Consider the following 23,676-nt stretch of genomic DNA (forward strand, 5'->3'; position numbering starts at 1 on the left):
CGACAAACACCATGCAGGCAGAGGCTGAAGGGACTCAGTAATGCATGTGTTGAACAGGGATGGGTCTGCATCATATCCTCTCCTCAGCTTCCTTCCCTGGACTCCACTTTCTTGTCCACCACGAGAGTTTGCTTTTGCAGGGTCCATGCTTCTTCACTATCCCTATTTGCTAAACTCAGACAGAGCTGTGGAGCTGGCACAACATCCTTCCCTATGATCCCTCACGTGTTAAAGAGTTTAATCAAAAGTGGGAACAATTGTTACATCCCTGAGTTTTCATAGTCAAGCGCTGCAATTATTGTCCCAAGTTTGTGTTCTGTATTTCTGTCACTGCAAACTGATCTGTGTATGGGGCTTTGGGTAAACAGGCTCTGATCACATGGAGCTCTCCTTCCACAGAACCTCCTTCTCCTGAGCAGCTGCTCAATGCACATATCCTCAAGATTTTGAACAGGGCACTAATGGAAGGAGGAAAATTCTTAATTTTAACAGCCATTGAAAAAGGATTATAGCTTTCCATTTTTTTCCTGGGCACAAAGGTGAAGTCATCCATTCACTTTGTTAAACTGCTTCAGTTCTGCACAAATTGGACTGGACATGTAAGGAATTTATTTCTAGACATGGAGATGTTTTTAGGTTTTAGGTTTCACTGTATCAATTTAATGAAGACCATAAGATATTTTCCTCCTTTCCTCAAACCACCCTAGAAGAGAGTGGAAAGAGAAGTTGTGCCCAGGGCTGCTGTGCATCAATATTATTAAAATGTATGTCCCTGAGAGACAAGTGATTGAAAATGGTGGAAAAGGGGACTGGTAAATGAACAGTCACATCCAAAACACCTGAATTACAAATCTGCCAGTACAGAGTGTAAAAAAACTGTGGGCAAGAGCTACAAAATATATACTAATACTGAGGCCATGGTCACAATGAAATTTATAGGAGAGCCTGAGACAGCTTCTCATGTGGTCAGAGAAACTAAAGGTGGGCAACAAGAATGCTCACCAGGATGAATTCCTAATGACATTTTATAGGCATTTTAGGATTGATCTTACTGGAGCCAGAATTTACTTTCTTGGTAATTCTTTTGTATGGGTGGTGGAAACCTGCAGCTACAGATGGATTCACTCTACCCCTGGCTGCCCAGACACAGCTGCCTCTCGAGCAGTCTGGTCTGAAAGATGAACACTTATATTCCAGCTTTTGGAAGTCCATCAGTCCACCAGTCCAGCTACTGAATACATCCTTTACAAAGCCTTACAAGGCAAATAAAAACTGAGCTTGGAAATATATGTGCCAGCAGCACGGTTGTTTTCCTCCCTCTTGATTAAAGTCTCTTATCTGACGCACGAAGGAAGTGGCTTGCACAGCACTCAGCACTGCAAAACCCCGGGATTCCCATCTCCAATTTCCCTATTCAAGCACAGATGTTCAGATGTTGCCTCTTTTTCCTATTCACATCCTTGAAGAACATCATCTAATCACATACATTTCATCAAAACATCCATTTTTTTCCCTCAGCAGATGTCTCTCTTTGGAATCTGCTGCCAGCACTCAAAAGCAAGAACCCCTTGTAGGGACCTAAAGTGAGTTCTGAGAGTGACCAGCAATGTAGGCACAGAAGTCACACCTGTTTCTGGAGGCTTCAAAGGCAGCCTGCTTTGGTGAACAGGTAATATCTCCAGCTTAACATTTTCAGAAGTGGCAGCTAAAAGCTGAGTTGCCTCTAACAAGGAGCAGTGCTCGGTGCTTGTGCCATCAATGGAGAGAATGTGGTCGCCAACGTGCAATGCACCACATCTGCAAAGGAAACAGCAGGAGAGGTAATCACACACACAGCCAAAATCCACGTCCTTTCAGTAAGGAGAACACACACAAAACTCAACTGCAAATTAGTGCTCAAATTCTTCTTTATTTCTTTTCATATATAATTTTTTTTCATTCCAGTTTGAACCTCAGGTTCAAGAATTACCCAGCCAGGGTTATTGTCATGGTCATGGGAACATCCTCCAGGGGCTGCTGGTAGATCTCTGTATCCCCCATGGATCCCCATGGGCTGTACATGAATCTCTGTATCCCCCGTGGATCCCCATGGGCTGTACATGGATCTCTGCATCCCCCATGGATCCCCATGGGCTGTACATGGATCTCTGCATCCCCCATGGATCTCTGTGTCCCCCATAGATCCCCATGGGCTGTACATGGATCTCTGTATCCCCCATGGATCCCCAGGGGCTGCAGGGGCACAGCTGCCTCACCATGGTTTGCAGAAGAACCTTGGCTCCAGCACCTGGAGCATCTCCTCTCCCTCCTTCTCCACTGACCTTGGTGTCTCCATGTTGTTTCCCTCACATGTTCTCACCTCCTCCTCCTCTCTAGCTGGAATTAACACTGCATGTGACTTTGTTTTCTTCTTAAATATGTCATTACAGAGGCGTTACCACCATCTCTAATTGGCCCAGTTTTGGCCAGCAGCATGTCCATCTTCAGAACCATCAGAGATTGGCTCTGCCAGACATGGTGGGAGCTTCCAGCAGCTTCCCACAGAAGAAGCTCTGTGGCCTCCTGCTACCAAAAACCAGCCCATGCAAAACCAACACATTCATGTTTGAGCCAGTGCTGTTGGTGGCTTCACAAAAAATCTTTTAAGTTTGCAAGAGTGCCCCCTCATAGCCAGTCTGGATAAGTCCTGGGAGCCAGGAGTTCAGCTCAGCAACAGGACTGAACACAGCCCGTGCTGCACAGCAGCCTGTCTGTGCATCCCTACATAAAGGGCTTCCTGCCCTGTCTGTCAGGAAAAGGCAGAAGTTTTCATAATAGGCCTTAGCCATTTCATAACTTCAGGGCAGTCAGACCTGAGGTTTTTAAAGCCCAGCTTTCACATGCACTGAGTTACCTGCACTCCTGGTGAGGAGTGTCCACTGCTGGTGGATCGGTTATTTTTAGCACAAACAGTTCTAAGAACATGTGGACATGAAGATTTCAAGGCAAGACTGAGAAGAATGGCTTATAACTAAAAGGGGACAAAAAAGCAGCAGGGAAAGGAAAAGCAGAGCTAGGAGCAGCCTGTTCAGATCTGTACCTGTCCACCACGCTGGCTGGCTTGATCTTGTCGATGACAATGACCTGCTTGTTCCGATGCATGGCTGTGGTCAGTGTGATTCCCAACGTAGACCCTGGAGTCTTTGCTATTTCAACTAGCAAAGGACCAGAAGCATTTGCTACAGTATCTGCAAAACAAGAGAGCACCTGAAGACACTTCTCATACAGCCCTTTCCATCTCTAAATGCAGGGGTTGGCCAACAGTGCTGACTTGCCATGTGAAGCAGCAAATCTTTAGCTTGGACATCTATGGTCCCTGTCACATGGTGACTCAACAAAGAAGAACACTCAAGAAGCAAAATTGCCTCTGCACAAAATCTACATGATAATGAAGACTAATTAATGATCATACAACAATTCACTCATGGAAAGAACTCTCCTCTCTCTTTTCTTTGGATTAAATAGCAATATTGAGGAATAGATTGCTCAAAGGCTCTGCAACAGTCACATCAATGGTGTTACAAGCACAAAAAAGGAAGATCATAATGACATCACTGTTACTGGCTTTTTCCCAAACAAACCAGAAAGAAAAGGCACAAGGATAAAGGATCCCATTTTCTGAAGTACTCAGAAGTCTCATGGCTGATGACATGCCAGTCAACTCCTCTGTGCTTCAGTTTCAAAATGCCACCTCAACTGCTTGTTTGAGCTCCTCCAGTGTGACAGTGGGAGCAGACACAGATCTGCCAACCCCCTGCTCACAACAGCCTCCTCTCCCATCAGACAATACAGAGGCAACTCATTTTTAAAAGATGCATCTCTGGAATAAGCAGAGATTAACAGAAGTGAGACTACAGAACTCCTACGAAATTGCACCTGTTAGCATAAGCCTGCACCAAACCTATCCATCTCTTCTGAGGAAGGGGGAGGACAAAGAAAGCCTATGTTTCTGGCTGATTAGACAGAAATTCCCTCCAGCTCTGCTACATACATTTGCTTCCAGATTACCTAAAGCCATCACAGAGAGGTGGGATTCACAAATGTGTTATCACCATCACACATCCAATAACCAGCACCCCCCCGTGTAGGTGACAGCCCCAGGAAAGCACTCATGAAGACCCAGACATCCACTTCAAAGGAAAGGCCAGCAGAGCCCTCTGAGCACCTGATGCCTCCTCAGCCCTTAATTATTCATAGTAAGGCTTTTCCCTTCCAAAGATATGCTCCACTAAAAATGCTGATGCTACTTGGCTCCAAACCTGATGCATGGCTCATTCTTGCTCTCTGATAAATGGGAGTATTAATGCAGATCTGGGAAGCTAAGCTTCAGCAAGGTCTTTTCTGAGATTTGTTGAAGATGCTGAGTCTCTGGAGACAGAAATTTTCCTTGGAAATTCCCCTTGGGGATCAGCCAAGGGATGTTCAGGCTCTGGTCTACTCACAGTGACATTTTTCACAGGGGAGGAAGCAGGAGCCACGTTAAAGGTTATGCAGGCTTCACATAAAACACTGTTTATTCTCTGATGAAAAGGACCACAGGGGACATCAGCAGGCCCTGGTAAAAAGCACAGTCCCCTTTTAATCAAAAGATACACAAAGCACCCAGCTAAAGCCTGCTGAAGGTGTACTTAAGCATTTATTAGCAAAGGAAGCACCAAGAGACTGAGGATCTCTTCCAACAGCAAACACCAGGCATATGTCAGTTTTGCAGCCTGTGTATGTCCAGCACATTTCCTCTGAAGAGGGATATGGATTTATGTCCCTCCAGCTGAAAGGAAGAAGATAAGGAAAATAAAAATGTCTTGCTGGACCATCAGACCTTTCTTTGCAAGGAAAATACCTACTCCTCTCCAGTTTACCCAGAGTCCAAGCTTCTCAGATTTGCCAGGTGCTTCCAGGGAGATCTCAGCATGATGATGGTGAGAAGAAAGAGCCTCAGGAACTCAGGACCAGGCTTATTAGTAAGACTATGGGAAACCACAGTCCTGCCTCCAGCCCATGGTCACTCCTCCTACCACACACAGCACAGGCCACCTCACTGTCCCTTTTAATTCTCATCTCCATCACAGACAAGAATTGCTCCAAATCCATTTTATAGAGGCATTTATTGAGGAAATACCAGCCAAGCCTCTGTTAATTATTCTAGGAGGAGATTTGCCTCAAATCAAAGGTCATGAGTCAGCAATCCAGCAATATTTGTGAGGTGTGATTACCATGGAGCTATTACACCCAAGCTAATTTTAAAAGAACATGGAAGGGACAAAGCAAGCCATGTGTGGTGGGTTTAGTTGTGCATGCAAAAACCTTACTGTAAGGAGTCAATTGGCATTGTTGACTGGCACCAGAAGGTGTTTCTGCACCATCATGCACAGCTACAACCTCCCAGGAGGACACAAAGGGCTGTGTAACACCTGCTCACACCCATATGCTTGCGGGGTACTTGGCAATATTTTGATGGATACAAGGGAAACAGAGCCTGCTCCAGGTTCTCACTCTCCCCAGTGCTGAAGATATGGGAAAGGTGATCACCCCACCACTCAAAACAGGGGGTTGGCAGGGGTTTTCTAGAAGATCTTTCTCTCAGAAGTTGCTTTTTAAGGAAGTACTTATGGGGGGTTTTCATTCTTGCACTAGGTTTCTGAGCCTCACTTGACTTTGACCACCTCTCTAATGGCTCTTGTAACCAGCCTGGAAGGTGCAATTGCTTGGGGAATATGCCAAGTGTAAAGGTAGGGATGAATTTTTCCTGCTGCAATGCAGGAAATTTGAAATTTGGGAGAGAGAAGGGAATAGAAAATGAGAAGAAGGGAAAGGGAAAAGGAAAGTGAAAATAAGAAGTGAAAGGGGAAAGAGGAAAGGGGAGAGGGAAAGGGGAGTGGGGAGAGGGGAAAGGGAAAAGGGGAAGGGCAAAGGGGGAAGGAAAGGGAAAGGGACCTCCCTTGCTAATGCAAACAAAATAAACCAAAAACTCCTAGAAGAACCGAACTGGGGAAACCCTTCCTGACACAGCCCAGCAGCTCCTGTCCCCTGCAGCTTTACAGGCATATGGAAGCATCTGACATTCTGGGCCTCTTCAGGCTCCAGCCCCTGCCACTGCTCGGCAGACACTGACATGTCACCCACTTGTGGGACACCTCCAGCCCTCCCCTCTGGCAGCAGGAGAACTCCACAGGCTTAAGAAACTTCAGCCTAAAACTGAATGGGTGGAGGGGCAGCTAGTGGAAGGGAGAGAAGGAAAAGGACACAGCAAACCATTTTGCTCATCCATCATCTCTGGCAGCAACCTTCCCCCCTTTGCGAGTCAACCCTAAAGGCTTGCAGCCCAGATTCCTGGTACATGGCAAACAGATTATTTACAAAGTAACTACAAAATACTATTTTCTGGCTGGTCAGTTTATTTGAGGTGATTTTTTTTTTTCATTCTCCCCTGTTTTTTAAAAGGCCCATAAGATAAAGCACAACCATGGGAAAGCATCTGTTCATTGCAGAAATCATCTGGCATAAGACGGGCAGAGATTTTCCCAATGCCCCAGGAGGGTCCATGCCCAGTTGGCACTCCTTTTAAATGGAAATAGCAGATTATTTTAATTCCTTCAGTGGCCTTGAGAAATCTCAGCCAACCTGACAAAAAGCCTGCCATGGTCCGATCCTACACCAGCCTCCCTGGTGAAATCCCAACAGCCAGGGGATGCTCAGTGGCGATGGCAGGCAGCTGCCCCATCCCTCACACCAAGAGCAGGGCTGGCCCCATGCAGATCATCCCCAGTGCACAATTTTGGCTGGAAAACCACAGAGACAGCTGGGGAATGCCATGATTCAATGCTCCCCCGCAGCAACCCTGGTCTCTCACCAACAACAGATACAGAAAAACAACTTTAGCTCCTCAAGGGTCAGCCCACACCACCCCAGCACATACAGCTGCAGCAGAGAGCAAGCACCATGTAAAAACCTCTATTTTCCTGAGGATGAACAGGAAAAGCACCACATTACTGTGTTGTCCCCAGCCCCTTCACCAGGTTTTCAAAATGGGAATTAAGAGTCTTTCTTTTAGGCTGAAAATCTTACCAGACCACTTTCAGCACCAGCTCCTCCCTTCCCTCATCATCTTCCAGGGGCTGTAGTAGTTGTGAACTGGGGATGATGTACTCATCTCCCACTGCAATTATTAGCTGGTGCCTGGCAAAACTGCCTGCAGAGATTGTTGTAAGCTACATGTTCTGTATCATCTTGCCTTAAAGGAAAGCAGGATAAATATATTCCTTTATGGGGTTGCAGAGAGCACTCTTTTGGCAGAAGTTATGTAAGAAAGGGGCAGGTTTTACATTTTTGGGAAGTAACTAGTTCTGGTCCAGAGATTAGCAACACAAGATGGAGAGGCACTGCATAAAACTCTTCTGTCTCTCCATGTCCACTCAACCCTCACAGTTCTAGGTGAGAGAGTTACTTGAGAAGAAACACCAAGACACCAAATCACCTTCATGGCCATTTTTGCTCCAAGTCAGGTTTTAAAACAATCAGATTTCTGCAACATAGACACCATGGACTGCAAAAAGAATAATCCTCCCAAAAGGTCCATTTCCCATGCACAATTAATTGCTTACTATTGTTCAGACTTGAGAGCTCCATGCAAAATCCCTCCTTACCTCCATTTGCTCCCCTCCCTGGAGCAGCCTTCAAGGACAGGAATGGACATCCCTTACTGCCCAGGTACCCCAAAAAATCATGGAAAGGTAGAAAATAGGTTTTGGGTAGTTTCTGTTTCCCATGGTTTAAGTGTTTCCTCCTTATTATGAGCAGCAGCCACTTTCCAAAGAGAAGCTGCTCCTGTGGGATGTGGGAGAAGCCAGGCAGCATGCAGGCAACCACTGAAGCATCAGCTTTCCCTTCCAGCTCTTCCATGGAGAACTTCTGTATGGCACACTCTGCCCAGCTCCTGGCAGCCACCCCTCAAGGGAAGAGCTACTATGTCCATGCTTGTGGAGCTTCTACCAAAAGGAAGGGGAAAGATTTTGCTTAGGAGACTCAACAGGAAGCAGAAAGCCCTCAGGGCTGTCACAAGGAGCTCTCTTATCCTGGTGCACATTGCATGGGTGAATTCTGGTTTTCTCAGCTCTTTCCTCAGGGGTGACATGGCATCAAACTTTCTCAGCTTTGGATTCTTTTTGTTTTCCTCCACACAGAAAAATCAGGAAACAGCCTCACAGACTCTTATTCCTCACTGAATCCTAGGCTCAGGCATGTTGGACTGGTTTGTGAGATTTGTGGAAAAGACTCCAACCTAGTCCAGGTTATGGCTCCAGGGAGGCAGAAACCCCTCTGGAGATGTATATGAAACATCACAATCTACCACACAGCTCAACAAGCTTCCAGAACCAACAGAGCTTCAAATTCTGTGGTAACCTTAAACTCATTAACAATGCTCCCTGCAGTAACAGCTGTGTGTCACAAAGCCAGCTCAAAACAACTTTACAGTAGCTAATAATAAACCCTTTCCCAGGGCTTGAAACTAAAAATCAAATGAAAAAAAAAAAATCCAACAAAAAAGCAAAAAACAACAACCACCACCAAACCCTCAAACTGTGTAAAATGCTTTTTAGAAATACTCATCCTTTGCCCTCCAGTAAATTCTGTCTTATTTGGGGTCAAGCATTTGATCACCCCTCATTTATTTCAGAAGCAGATCTGAAGTAACATTTCTAAGAAAAGGAATAGCTCCAGAATTAAGCAGGGTCAAAATACAGAACCAAAGCCACAGCAAGTCTCTGTCTGCATGCAGCTCACTCCTCTGTGCACATTTAATAGTGCTATTTGCAGTGCTGGCAGAGCACTCCAGTCCACTTTAGCTCTGACTTCTCCTGTACCCTCTCTGCCTACGTTAGAAAACCCCCTTTTGCCCTCTCCTGTAGAGCCACTCATCATTCCTATGAAGACACATCACTGCACAAGGGCATTTCAAATGCATTTAACGAAGCCAGCTTTGAACTTTACCCCTTACATCCATGCTGGCAGCACATTGCTCAGCGATTTTTCCACTGAAACTGAGTATCCCAGCTACTGTCTCTAGTTCACATACTTTCCAGGCAGTCAGAGAAAAAAATGCCATCACAACCATCTTGTCCTTACCCATGATGGTCACATCATACTCGATCTGGAAAAGTGCCTCCTGGCTGCACTGCCGCAGGATGTTGAGGGCATCAGCGTGGGTCATGCTGTGCAGAGGAATCCCATCCACACTCAGCAGCCTGTCCCCAATTTTCAAGGACCCTTCCCTGTAAGAAACCAAAGGCAATTCTCTTCTTTATGTATGTATATTTATTTATATTTAGACAAATAATCTATATATATTTATATAAATATCTATAGTTATACATATGTATTTGCTGTATATTATCTATATGTAAATATATGAGCATATATAATTTGTGTGTGTACACACCATGCATGTGTGTGTGTATATATATACACACACATATTAGGAAGTCAATTACTCTCATCCTGTAGAATGGAAGAACACTCCTTGGGACAATAGTCTGGGTTATTTATAGTACCAGGCCCATCATATTAAATTACCAGCATGAGAGTAGATAGACTGGCTCCTGCTTTTCAGCACAGCACCAGCAATTCAGCTGCACAGGGCTAATGAAGGGGCGAGGCAGTTTCTGCCTTTAACTACCACATCTGTGCTGGGAGCACCGTGCCCACCTCCCCAGGCAGCACCACTGGCATCCACACCACCAGCACGAGGAGCCCCAGAGAGGCACCAGGAGGAGGACAGGAAGGGGACACCCTCAGGAGTGCAGGGATAGCTGCTGGCCCATCCTGTGAAGGCAGATGTGAGGGTGGGACACGGGCAGTACCTGTCTGCAGGGCCGCCCGGCCTCACGTAGGTGAGCACCAGTGGCCTGGACTTGTGCCAGTCTTCATGGGCTCCCCCTGTAATCAAACCAGGAAAGCCGTAAGTCACCCGAGGTTTGAAAGTCTGAGTGAGAGCGCTGGGAAAGAGACATTTATCACATAACAGCTGACACAGCCTGCCAGGAAAATGAGTGCCCTAGATTAGGCAGCCGGCAGTCCTTAGAGGCAGCAGGGGATCCTCTCCAGGACATGCCTTCCCTGCTTAGCTGAGGGTTTTGTCATTCACCTTCTTACTTTTCCCACTTTCCACCTCTGCTTCTGCTTTTCACTGGAGAAGCTACTAACTGCCACTAAAGGACATGAAAGGATTCACACAAACGCCTCTCAGTGTCAGAGGAGAAAAAGCTGAACCTTTATTCTCTGACTCCAGTATTTATAGATTCTCAACACTGACCAGGGATTGGATAATCAAGTTACCACCTTCCCAAGCACACTGGTCATGCAAAACGTCCATCAAAAGACAGTTCTTAGAAGGAATGTGATAAACAACTTATGTTTATAGAACTTTCATGGGAAAGTAACTAAAACTATGAAAACATTATCAGAAGGCTTTTAATTTTCAGGGCGACAACTAACCTCTCAGCACAAAGCCAAAGCTGTTGCCTTCCTTGTAGAGGGACACTTCAATGGTCTTGGGAATAATGCCAGCACTGCTTTCTGGCACTAAAAGTAAGAGAGAAAGACCCAGTTACTCCTGATAAATCTTTTCCAACCACAGTGCAAAATAGTATCAAAATTCATTCAAACAACACCGAAATTAAAGCCCAGCCCAAAACCCATATTTAATTTTCCCTGCCTGGAAGCAAAAAAAGCCCAACCCAGACATGTGAACCTTTATCAGAGCCTACCATCAGGTTTTAGGATGATTTCACCAGCTCAGTGTTGTGCATCTCCCCTTAAATTTGTCTTGGTTAATACCCTGACATTCAAGTAAAACCATCTCGTTTATCAACTGGCTTTAATGCATTCAGCTTTTCTCAAAAGCTTCTGCCACAGATAGAAACTTATTAAAAAAACAGCAGCAGCATAAGGAATCAAGTCACCAGCTGACCTTAAAGAAAATGAAAATCCCAAATCCTCAACGCATAAAGTTGGGTTTTTTCCCTTACCTCTCATATTTTGGATTTTAAAAAAGATTAAGTGAATCCTTTAAACTGATCCTGGGGGCAATTCAGTATTTTTATGTTAAATACACAGTACTATTTGTACAAAATACAAAATGTACAAAGTAAAGAGAAAAGGAAAGAAATTGTTTTCATTTCTTGATGTCCCCTATTATTTAATGATTTATTGCACTACTGCAGTGAATACAAGACAATTTCCCAGTCTTCTCCACCAAGAACTGCACATGACATTTCAGCCTTGTCCACTCTGAAAATTCTTAATTTTCAAACCAATAGCCACAAACGGCCACAAGGATAATCAGAAAATAAAAGACCAAGAACTTGACTCAGAGATGAAGGCTGTCCTAGACAAATCCATTCTGCCATTTCTCTTTGCTCAGGAGAGGAATTCTGAAGCAAACCTCTCCCCTGTCCTCACTGACCACACTCATCCTGACTGCCAAGCACCATGAGGGCTTGCAACCTGCAGCCAAATTAAGCTTAGCCCAGCCCTTAGGCTAACCCAAAAGACATACAATGGAGGCATTGTATGCCTGCAGGCAGACAGCCCTGGGGACCAGCTGCAGTGAGGCCAAATAAATCTCCAAACACCGTCCCCACTCCGCTCCTGCTGCTGTGCAGACATCTAACAGGGACACAGCATAGAAATACTCCAGAAGGGAGTGCTCCCATCCAAGGGGTGATACACAAATACCAAGGAAAGGGTATAAAGTATCCACAAATGAGTTCAGAATCCAATTTCTGTCCTAAGCATTGAAGTATGAAGGGCTGCAACAGCCTCTCATAAGATCAGTGGGAGCTGGGAAACCTAAGCCAATGCTAACACAGGGTTTGGTTTATTTATGAAAGAGATGATACGACACAGTAGCCTGAAAACTAGGCTTGGACTTGCAAGATCTCTTTCAAAGCAGGAAATTACGAAGTGGGGAGAAAAAGTCAAACCCATAAGCACAAGCTATTGAATTGCACAGTATTTCTGCTCTTTGCTCAGGGAAAGACAGAGAGAGAGGGGTGAACATACACAGCAATAACAAACCCTCACAGCAGATAAAAGCCCACAATGAATTGGAATCAGGAAATAATTGACAATTCCCTGTATTTTGCAATGCTTCTTTGTTTGGATCATTCATAAACAGCCCAAATAATCTCCCTGGAGAGAAGTCACTATCTCAGTGTGCTCTTCCTGCTCATTTAAAGCTGAGGACATCTCACATTGCTGCTATTGATTGAGCTGGCACCACTCCTTGGCTGGTAAATACAGTTTATCAGATTCCTGATAAGGAATATCACAGAGAATAAGGAATACCATGGAGAAAGGTTAAAAGTGGTCATCTCTAGGGAGCATAAGAACAAGTCTTCCATGAGATCATGCAAGACTTGAGCCACTGCTGGCTTTACCAAAGGTGTATGCAAAAGTCCACTATTTACAGCAGAAGAGAGGGGAATGATGGATACAGATTCATCCATTCAAGATTAGATTTTACTCTTTTGGGCTTTACACAGTCATTTCTATATTCAATATTTTTCATCTAAAAGCAGCAGCTACAGCAAAGCTCTGAAGTGTAAAATATCTTCCTATCTGGGGCAAAATGTTAGATTTCATTAGTTTTGTTTTTCCTGCCATTTTATTTTTAGTTGTTCTATTTCTTCTGCCCAATCATCATCTGATTGATCTGGGTAAATGAATGAGTAATAACTGGGGAGATTGTATTCACAATGGAAAGACTGTGATGAGAAACTGTATCGAGGAATTTGTTTTAACCAGAAACATCAATTATCAAAACAAATGGGGGCAAGAGCATATAGTCTCCCATGACAGGACACAAACCCTGCTAGCTGGGCTTGCCATCCTCTGCCAGCATCCCTCAGCTGGAAAGATGATAGCTTCAGTTTCCCTTCTAAAAACATGTAACACTCCAAAGAATCCTGAGGACTAACAGCACTTGCCACAGTTCAGAAAAGGGCATCTGGTAATACATGTTTAAGACTGAATTAAATCTCCCATAGCCGCACTCCAAAAGGGAAAAAAAAGAAGCTGAAGCAGCATTAGGAGGCAGATTGGCCTGTGCTGTTGAGTCACTCCAAGGCAAGACAGACCTAATCAGCCATCCCCTGCCAGTGTGCATGAGCAGGCACCCACTGTGCTGGAAAAAGTGCTCTGCTCCGACCGCACACAGCTCGGCAGCCTCCACCGCCCGCGCGAGCAGATGAAGGCAAAGGCAAAATGCCCCTGGACACTGCTTGGCCACAGCAGCTCTGCACTAGCAAGTCCATCTGCACTCCAGGACAAAAAGAGCCAAGAAGAGAGAGCAGCGCTGTCCAAGAGGCACCCACCGGCCGGCGGGAGCTCGTACTCGACTTCCAGCACCACCCTCTCGCCCACGTTCTTCAGCAGGCTGATGATCTCGTCGTGCCGCAGCTTGGTCAGGTTAATGCCATTCACCGACTTGATGTAATCCCCCACATTCAGCTGGTCACTCCTGCAAAGAAATAAATTAAAAGCAGTGGTGGCACAAAGTCTCCAGCTGGCTGGTAAGTGTAGGACTTTCTGAACAAGCCAGCAATGCTGGACTGATGTCTGCTGTCTGATTACGTGTGTCTGCTATCAGGGGGAAGTGCTAAAATGGAAGCCATCTATCTTTCCTGGTGGCAAATATTCAGATCTGTGCATACAGCAACAACCACAGTGTACATGTTCACAACCTCTCTGCTGTTGCTCAGTTCCCATTCATGTAGAGCAATCAGTCAAAGAAAAGCACACCAAGGGCTGTCTGAAAAAAATCCAGCAGGGAAGGAGAAAACAACTTTCCTTTTGCCTGTTTTCTGCAAAATTGTTCAATTACTCTTTCCTTTTTCCTGCTTCTTGGAGCCTTTCTTTGCCCATTTTTTTTCTGAGCCAATAATGCTACTTATACACTCAGTATTCAGAACAGATACAATATTAAACCACTTAGCTTGATCAAGATGTATTGTACCATGCAGCTCTCCTGACAAGGCTGCCTAATTTCACAGAATCCCAAATATCCCTACACAAAATTTCTGAGCATAATTGCACAGAGCATAGGAAATAACTCAAAATAGAAGATGTTCTACTTCCTGAAGCAACAACTTTGCATTCTGGGGCACTTGAAAAAAGGGTCTCGGGTGCCAACTACTTTAATTATAACTCCATTCAGTAGCTGGAATAAGGAACTATTCCTCTTCATTTCTGCTGTGCTCTCCACACCCCATTTCCATTTCTCACCTTGCAGCCAGTCCTCCTGGCCTCAGATTGGAGACTCTTGGCTTTCCATCTTTGTCTGTGCCACCTGAAATGGTTAAACCAAGGGTGCTGCCTTCTTTCTTAATCAGCTCCACGATTGTGACCCCTCTGAACTCCTCTGAAAGATCAGGAATAAAGACAAACTCAGTGGAAGTCACATTCCTCTCAATCCCAAAGACATCCTTTTCCTACGGGTGGTGGGAAAATAGACTTGGGATGATTTGAACAACTAGCATGAAGAAAAAGCCTCTGTTTATTTGAAGTTAAGTTGTAAAATAAAAATGTGTCCTGGTAGACCCACAGCAATGTTTGCATGCAGGTCTGGCAGGCAGGACCAATGAAGACAAGGCAGAGTAGTAAGGGCTTATGAGAGAGTAAAAACATTGTGTTTCAAGGTGCTGGAGGCAGTAGAAAACTTCAAAATCAGGGTGATGGGAGCTCAGCAATGGTCCAGGGGGACCAGCTCAGGAACTGTGTTTGATACAGAGTGGGGAGGGCATTAACAGAGCTGTCAGGGAGTCACAGTTACACAGGAGGAGGATGCTCCTGCATCCAGGTTCAGGAGATGTAGACCTGCAGTAGCTGCCTGGAAGGACCAAACAGGATGGACTTTAAAATACAGTGATAAAAAAAAACTATCATGAGACATCAACATAGTTGGGAGATACAGAAGAGAGTGTAGAGAGGGGTGGGATCCTGCCATCATCAGGGGGTGGAGGGGGAGGCACAACCTTCATTCATTCACAGCTGTTTGTCCACCCACCTGTACCTAGTCCAAGTCAAACTCCCTACTACCACCTCATCTACAGCTGGAATTGAAGACACGAGTCACTTTGACACCATGACCTGTTCCACATGCACTGCCTGCCATCAAACACAAGTCCATGTCTAGGGGATGCTCACCCCACACCTGCTGCACCAGTACTGCTTCTCTGGGTGCTGCAGGCAGTGCACATTTTACCTTCTCTAGTCCAAGACAACACTCCTAGCTGTCCAGCACCTACACATAAGCCCTACCTGGTGTCAGTTTTGATCTCATCACAGATCATGTCTGGGTTTTACAGAAAACAGGGCCCCTAAATTATTCCAGCTTTTGGATTTGGCATGGAAAGGGCAGTAAGTAAGCAGGTCAGTCCTGGCCTAAGGAAAAGACCAAGAGCTTCAAAGACTTGGCAAAAGGCAGCTCTGCAATACTGCACACAACAGACCTCACACCCCTCAAAGGGGAACTAGCCCTGGGGCAAATAGGATGACATCCACACCTTGTCAGAGCCTCCTCTCAGAAGCTTCTACACTATTTGTCTATAGCATTATCCATCCACCTCCACTATGTCAGTGCACTTAAATCTTCCATGATTTTACAGGAGGAAACCTGTCACCCTCACACAAGGTGCCTTTCTCCAAGGCCGTGAGGAGAAGGTGGTGATGGGCACTGGTAGCACACAACAGCAGCCCCACAGATGTGGACAAAAACCACATGCTGAAAATGGCACAGATATTGTTTGCACAGCAAACCTTACCAGGCTTAAATATGCTCTGTTTGGAGAGGGAACATTTAAAACCTCTTGCACACTGACTTCCAGATCAAGGCAGTGCCCCTTAAACAGCATATTGACACAGAAGATCCACGCTGGTACAGGGCCTCCTCCATCCATCCAAAACATGGGGTCATTTGGCACTGTGGTGCCTCATCACCAGCACTTTGCTCCTGCTCAAAGCCACCAGGACACCAGAAATTGCTCCTCACTTAGAGTCCTGCCACGCACTACCTGTTTTGTAAAGCACTTCCAAGAATAATCTGTACACTTGATTAATGCAAGTAGGGAACCTTTTTGCAATCTAACTCCAGTCTGGCAGGCGCTTAGGCACTGCTGGGTACCCGTTTAATGTGGCACTGGAAGTTCCTTGTAAAAATGTCAGGTCCATAACACTTCTGCTCTTTAAACTCAGTTTTGATCCCTTGCCAACTGCAGTAAGTTAATTTTCAATTCACCAACCTGGGAGCCCTGAGACTGCCAGAAACTTGGGGAGACTCTCCACCGTGCTGGAAAGAACAACATCCAACACCATCCTGCAAATTTCCTCTCAGCTACAGACATGACTGATCAACACAGATGGTGCCACAAGGGGAGATTATTAGCTTTTCAATGGGGTTTAATTTTGATCCTTGATAAGTGTTTAAAATGAGAAGTCCCAGAGTGCAATTACCCATTGTTATGGGTTCAAAGATAAATCACTGCTCCAAAAAAGGCAAGTCCCTGAGATCAACTGATCAAGGTCAGTGATAAGGAATTCTGACCCATGCCTCTACAAACCTACTGCCACTGTCACAGCCCCACATAGTGTAAACTGAGCTGGTTAAGGAGGATCTGGCCCTTCAAGACATAGTCTTTAGGCACCATATATGAGCAGTCTTGGATTTATTCTACTATATGACTGGATTTTGCATCCCAGGGCAGGAAGAATACACATTAATTTTTCCTTCCCCATTGAGATACCTTGAGCTGGGGTTGTTGGACACACTGGCTCTTGTGAGCCTCTCCCATCAGGACTGCTCTACAGTGGTAATGGGATGCACAGTATCCTTTGGAGCAAGTGATGAATGATGAAGCCATAGCAGAAGGGCCTCACTTCCTTCCCATTACCTAGAACACACTGAATCAACCATGTGACTGGGTCATTAGCAGCCAGAAGTTAAAATGAAGCCCCTGGCTTTCCTAGGAAGGAGATGAGTTGTCCAAGGCAGCCCATCCAGGACTGCTGGAGTGCTGCTGGCACATGAAGTCCAGGACCAACAGAGGAAAATGAACTACCACTTCACTTCCTCTTCAGCCCCTGGGGGGTTTCTGCATGGGAAGGTTTATCTCACACAAAAATGTGCTGTGACTGACTAAATAGCAAAACAAACTTAGTCAGATGTGGGAAATTCAAAGCTTGCCAGGCATTGCCAGTCTCCCTCCTTGCCTGATGAGCTCAGCTACAGCAGTGTTTCTTCCCTCTCTCCTTTGCTGCTGTTTTTTTCCTTTGAAAGTGTCAGTCCAGCACGGGAATAAAGTCCTTTCCCAGTTCCCTGTAACTACTGTCAACAGGACCACACAAAACAAGGATTGTACCTGTAATACACCATTCACTGAGACCAGTTATCACCATCCATTTCTGCCCTCCAGCAAAAGCCTTGCTGATAGATGCACCAAAATTAGTGTTTTGAGGGGTTTTACCCATTTTAGGGATATCCAGGTAAAGTGTAGTGGATGCCCCAATGTTTTGGAGAAGGAGCTGATCCCCACCTTTACCTGGGATGCTTTGCCTCCTGGAGACCAGGGCTGCGTCCATCCCACCAGAGTCCTTGCTCCCCTTTGAGTAAGGGCCATCATCTGTGAGCAGAGCAAACACAGAAGCTGAAATTAGTACCAAAAGCCACAAACAACTGAACCAACCACTTTAAGAAATAGTCCTGGTAACACCAAAATTGGAATCACATCTGTGTCACAGACTGCAGGCAAGAAAAAACATTACCAGCCCCAGATTTGCACTGCACCATGTGGGCTCTCACCTTGTAGAGTGGGAAAAAGGAAGGCAGTAACATTATCTGATTTATTCTTCTTGGAGCTAATCTGCTAGGAGAGAACAAAATTCCCTTACTCCTGTAATTAAGTGGAACAGCTGAGGATAGAGAAAGCTGGGGTATTTGTCTCACAAGTTTCAAGCCTGTCATTATGCTAGTGAAGAAACTTACTGTCTTTGGAAATGCAGTTATACATCAGGACACTAACAGGGCACTAAATCACTATACTTGAGTGAAATTGCCTATTCTTATAGATCCCATTATTTCAGCCACATTTTCCTGCTGCTGTTCCAGCCTCTGTACAATAGAGAGATCACCTTATTTTAAGTGATTAAAAGGAAAAAAAAAAAAAGTTAGAGTGAAGAGAGAATAGCATTACACACTGTAAATACACTGTCCAGCATAAGCTGAAATTTAAAGCAAAAGCATCTAAATACATTGTCCTATTGGAAAACTGCTACAGAGTTATCACAAAGCTTGTTTGCAGAGAAGGCAGCATGCTTCTACAGATCTCATTTCCATCCATCTGAAATGTCTATTTTTATGGCATTTTATAAAAAGCTGGTGCTTTTCCAATCAATAATTTCCAGTAACCATGTAGTACCAAATAACTCCCATTCTCAGTGACCACATTCTTGAATTTTTCAGTAGCTGTGAAGGTTTAGAAGTTGTACATGATAGTATAAATATAGGTTACTGAAAACTTGATCCATTTATTCCTGTCCACAGCTCTTAAGTAAGTTACATTTAAGTTACAAAGAAGTTTTTGTCCCTCTCCTTACAAAGTGAACAAAAATTTTAGTTCAGCCCCATTCAAGACAAGGGTCTGTACAGAGAAGACTTAATCCCAATGTTCAGTTTGCTGGCAGCCCACTTTCCCCATAAACAGAAAAAAAAGATGGTGTAAATCTTAGTCTCTCTCAGCAGAAGGTTTTTCCTAATATCTTGGTTTACCTTCTCTCTGTCACCTCATGCCTGGCAGAACTGCAGAGTCAGATATCAGGGATGGTTTGGGAGTATAAGGGAAGGTGGTAATTCCCAGGGAAGCAGCGGGACAATGCCGATCCAACTGCTCCCTGCCCACGTTCCCAACAGCTACAACCACCCCTTATTTCTTTCCCAAATGCAGCAGCACATTGGAAGAAGAACCCTAAAGCTCAGAAAACCCACCACAAGGTTCCTTTTTCAACACTGGAGGTAAATGTGCAAAAGGCACCTGCAACGTACCCTGGGGCACCCAGGGCTGGAGCTTCTCACTGGCACCGGAGCCTCAGCGTGCCCTTGGTGCCACGGGGCTCTGCGGATGGCACGGAGCAGCCCAGCATGCAGCTGCCTTCCACACCAGTGCACTGCTGCCAGCTCTGCCCACAGGTAACGTGCTCACGGCACTCTGCTGTGGATGGGATCCCTGCCTTCCTGGGAAACCACTCAAGATGGTTCAAAGCCAGCTCCATAATCTGCTGGCAAACTGCAGCACAGAACCATCTGTTTCACATAAACACACCGCCCCGGAGCAGTCAGTCACCAGCACCCTTCTGCGCTTCATTTCCCCATCAGTGTTGATAGGAAACCCCAATTTGCTACTGGTTACCCTCCCTACCCCAACAGCTGCTGGCATCATGCCTTGGCTTCCCTTAGAGCAAGAAACCAGGTTGCCTGTGCATTAACAACAGCTTCCAGCAGCAGCCAAGTGGCCAAGAGCAGTGACCTGAGCTACAGGGCCTGCCCTGTCCCACTGCTCCTTACAGCCATGTCAGCCAGCAAATAATCAGCACCACAGCTCCTCTTCTCCTATTGCCCCCCCTTCCAAACTCAGTTGATTGTGTGAAAAATATTTGGGTTTTTCCCCTCGTTATCTGGCTAAAATGTTTGAACAGGAAAGGAGGCTGCCACACTCCACCTGCTGAAATGGGAACTTTGCTCACAGGAGCATCCCTGCCGCGTGTGTGGCTCTTTGTTCATTTGCAGATGATTTTCTGCTCTGCCACTCAAGCTGGTAATAAAAAACTTTTTACAAACTTTTTTGTTTGTTTGTGCAAGGAGTTAAATTTTTGGCCTTTTTAAAAAGAAACTCCCTTTTGTGCTCTCAGTTATTTCCTCTGCCTAACGCAGCACCAGTTTGGAGGAGAGGCAGGTAACCAGCCTGATTGCTCAGCCAGCCAAAACTGCAGCACAAACCCAAGCACTAAAAATCCATGAACCTCTCTTCTCCCTAAAACTGGGGAAATAACTCTCTTTTTTAATACTGTGCAGGTTTTTTTTGCAAGCAATCCGTGCTGGAGCTATTAGAGTTGAATTCATCAAGCTTTATCTCTCACACTGAGAGGGCCAGAAATCTTCCGAAAAAAAGATTGTGCAATTGATGGTTTTCAAGCAGCGATGGTAATGCTGGCTCTAGACCTTTCAGAAAAGCTCCCCAAGTACATAAGACTCTCAATAAAACTGAGATTGCAACACTTTCCATATATTGATCCCATGGGAATCTGTGGCAACATATGAAGTTCCTGTAATCCTTTGACAAGAGTTTTTACTATTTATGTGTCTTACTCTTTGCATATCACCAGAGACAGAAGAACTTCCAAGCCCTACACCTTCACACAGAGCTTTGAACTCTCCTCCTGTGCAGAAGCAGTGCAGAACAGTGATACAGTCAGTGTACAGTATACTCTGTACAGCAACAGTAAATAAGAGACAATCCCCAGCTCATTCCTTCAGAAACAAACTGAAAGATAAAGGCGTAAGAAAAATCTCCATTCTTTCACTGGGGGACAAGAATAAAGGAAGGATGGGCAGAGTCCACTGCCCCTGCAAGCACAGGCAACAGGATCTCCTGACATCACTTAGCTGCCAAGCCAAACTCTGTTAAAATGGGGGGGAAAGGGTTTCCTTGGAAAAAGCACTGATTTGAGAGTTCATTATCCCTGACTGTGGAGGGGAAAAGGAAGGTTTGGGGTTTTTTTTCATTTTTAAGCGCTATTAGTCTCTGTTATTAGCAGAGATCACCTCTTAATGAAAATGAGCATTGGCTAAATCAGATTCTGTGACAATTAGGCTGCTGTCTGCAAGTTGTTCAGATTCCTGGATCACTTTAAGACAGTTCCTGCAGAGAAAGTGCATTAATCTTGTGGGAAGACCAAGAGGTAAAACCTCCCATTTGTTTAATGGAAAAAAGACAGTTGGAGACAGTTATTTTGCTACAGGGTAATTGCATTCCTTGTTTAGAGAAATGAATACCAACCAGCATTAAGAACCAAAAGCTGTTCATACTAAGGCAAGCCGGAATTTTTTTTGCTGGAATAAAAGCATGAGGCTGGAAGCAGAAATCCAAATGACTAAAACTAATTGCAATTTGATCCATTTTGAGGAGAGTTATTTCTGTAAGTCAAGGGAGGCATTTATCTGTAGTCAGGCAAAGAGCAGCCAGGGGTACACAAGCATCGGTCAGGCAGCTAGTGATGATTCAAACTGTGGCTCTGGGACCAAACCTCCAATGCCTGGGACTTTAAAGATCTCTGAGTGCCTGAAGATGCAGACATGTACTTCAAAAACAGACTATGATCATCTAGCTGCATCTCTAGGCATCTCATCACCTTTAAAAAGTTGATCTGTTACCAGAAGGAGGGGAGGGGAAAAGTGATATATCCATGTACACCCATTCTGAATCTCAAATTGGTTTTTAGATCCCACATGACACAGCCCCCACTACAGCCTGGCCAGGGGCTGGACCATCATCAGAGGACAGTAACACAATCCTTCCCAATCTTCCAGGCTGGCACTCCATGTGGCAGCACACCCAGGGGCATCTCATGCACCAGTGATGGATTTGGACCTGATTGTAAGGCTGTCAGCACAACTCCCCGAGGGCAGTTTGGGTTATTCCAGCACCACCACAGCAGGCTGGGAACAGCAGTGTCACTGTCAGCTCTGCACAAGAGCAGCACAGTGGTGGCCTCCCATCTTCAAAGCACTCAGCCTTTAACAGGAGAGACAAGTAGATCCAGAGAGCCCAGGACAGGTAAAACAAAAAGCTGGTTACAAACAGACTGCATGATTTCCCGAAACTGCTTAATTACAAAGTTCACTGCAGAACAAGAGCTCCTCCCACATGTCTGCTTCAGACAAGAGGTTGCTTGCATGAAGGATCCCATCTTCCCCAAGCCTTCCTCAGCAGGTGGCTTGAATTTTCTTCTGCCCATATAAATCCACAGCTCCTCAGGCCCTTGGAAAACCTGTATATGAGTTCACTATAACCAGTACAGCTGCTCAGTTCTTTTCCCCTCTCTAGAAATACAGGGCTTTGACTCTGTATCGTTAAACTTAATAAATAAATAGAACCCCAGGAAACAGATGAAACACATCTATCAGTGATCTCTAGACTGCTTTTCCTGGAATACTGCAAAAATTGAGCTAAAGCATAATCCTGCCCTACATAAACCTAATCCAAGCATATAGCAACAAACACACTAAATCCTTAGACAAGACAGTCCATGCTCCTGTGCTTAAAACAAGAAAACAGAAAGTCACTTTTTCTTTAGGATTCTGCACCACAATTTCATTTTCATCACAATGATTTTAACTTGCTGCATCCGAAAAAAACCCAAAACCCCCAACCCAACCCTGAAAGGTCCCAGTGTTTTCTCACTTTGTATTCTCCAGAAGGCGGGGTGGGCTTTTGGGAGAATGCCAGTGAAAAACCCAGTGCCCACCATAGCTCTACCCTTTCCCTTAGCCCAGGGCATCTTCCATGTGACTTTCCCACAGCACTAATCCAAAATCAAGCAGTGCTTTGAAATACCTTTCCCTTCCTTTGCACCAGGAAGATTAAAAAAATTCCCCTTAACCAGTGAGTTCAGGCTGGAACAGACCAAGTTATTTAGGGAGCAGCTCCTCCCTAATTTCATAAATACATGTATCAACAAAGCTGGTAAAAATCACAGTGGGGTTTTTTGTGAATAAGAAGAGCCTCTTTTTATCTCTTTACTGGCAACAAATCCCCTCCTAGCTCATACTCAGGAGACACCCAGAGACAAATGAGAAGTTGGGGAAGTTTTCTCTTAACTTCTCTCATCACAGATTTCTGAGTGAAGAGCCCAGAAAAACAACCATGCTGTACAGGAACCACACTTGCTGGAAACAAGGCTCTTGTCCCAAAAACAATTGAGCTTTATCCCATTTTCCCAGATAATTCTGGGGGAAAAGTTTTTATCAATCTGCTGCCAGAACCTGTGCCAGCCCTACTGCAATGATGCTGTGTTCCCAACCCCAGCCTGGGAAGGTGATCCATCAAAAGCTTCTTGTTCCACCAGAGGCTGTTGTGGCAGCTCTTCCATCCACTTGTGTCATTGCTGTTCCTGGCTTCTGAGCCAGGAAGAACCTGCCCAAACTTTGAGGGTATTCCAAGAGGAAGTTGTACTTCTTAATTTATTCTCCTCAATAGACACAGCGTGAAATTCATCTCCCCACACCCTCCACGTCTCTCCATTTCTTCTACCAACCCTTCTCAGGCATGTTCAATTTTCTAACATCTGCTGCTGTATTCACTGGAATCAGTTCTAGGAAAACACAATAACCTGTTTTTTAACAGAAACTCCATGCTTTGTTCTTCTGGTTTCTTTTCTTTTTAATAAAAAAACAAAATTACTTTTAAAGGAACAATTTGTTTCAAGCAATCATTTTCAACTGAGATGCTGCAGATAATTATTTGCAGAGCAGTGGCCTTTATGGGACCAAGATATAAGCCAGAACATGTCTCTGTTTCCAAGCACCTTGGC

At 45.0% G+C, this 23,676-nt stretch overlaps 1 protein-coding gene across 4 annotated transcripts in view; it reads right to left on the bottom strand.

Moving 5' to 3' along the window:
• Nucleotides 1-23,676, bottom strand: part of GRIP2 (glutamate receptor interacting protein 2) — a 250,030-nt gene that overhangs the window by 39,628 nt on the left and 186,726 nt on the right. For all 4 annotated transcript variants that reach the window (XM_033517452.1, XM_015641263.3, XM_033517453.1 and 1 more), the window contains exons 2-9: nt 17,634-17,714; nt 14,323-14,458; nt 13,413-13,558; nt 10,531-10,617; nt 9,897-9,972; nt 9,163-9,308; nt 3,080-3,227; nt 1,628-1,797 (exon numbers count right to left, since the gene is read on the bottom strand). In XM_033517452.1, the coding sequence (XP_033373343.1) occupies nt 1,628-1,797; nt 3,080-3,227; nt 9,163-9,308; nt 9,897-9,972; nt 10,531-10,617; nt 13,413-13,558; nt 14,323-14,458; nt 17,634-17,714 (990 nt within the window). The remainder of the gene's footprint in view (nt 1-1,627; nt 1,798-3,079; nt 3,228-9,162; nt 9,309-9,896; nt 9,973-10,530; nt 10,618-13,412; nt 13,559-14,322; nt 14,459-17,633; nt 17,715-23,676) is intronic.

This window comes from Parus major, chromosome 12, assembly GCF_001522545.3.
Source record: "Parus major isolate Abel chromosome 12, Parus_major1.1, whole genome shotgun sequence".
NCBI lineage: Eukaryota > Metazoa > Chordata > Aves > Passeriformes > Paridae > Parus > Parus major.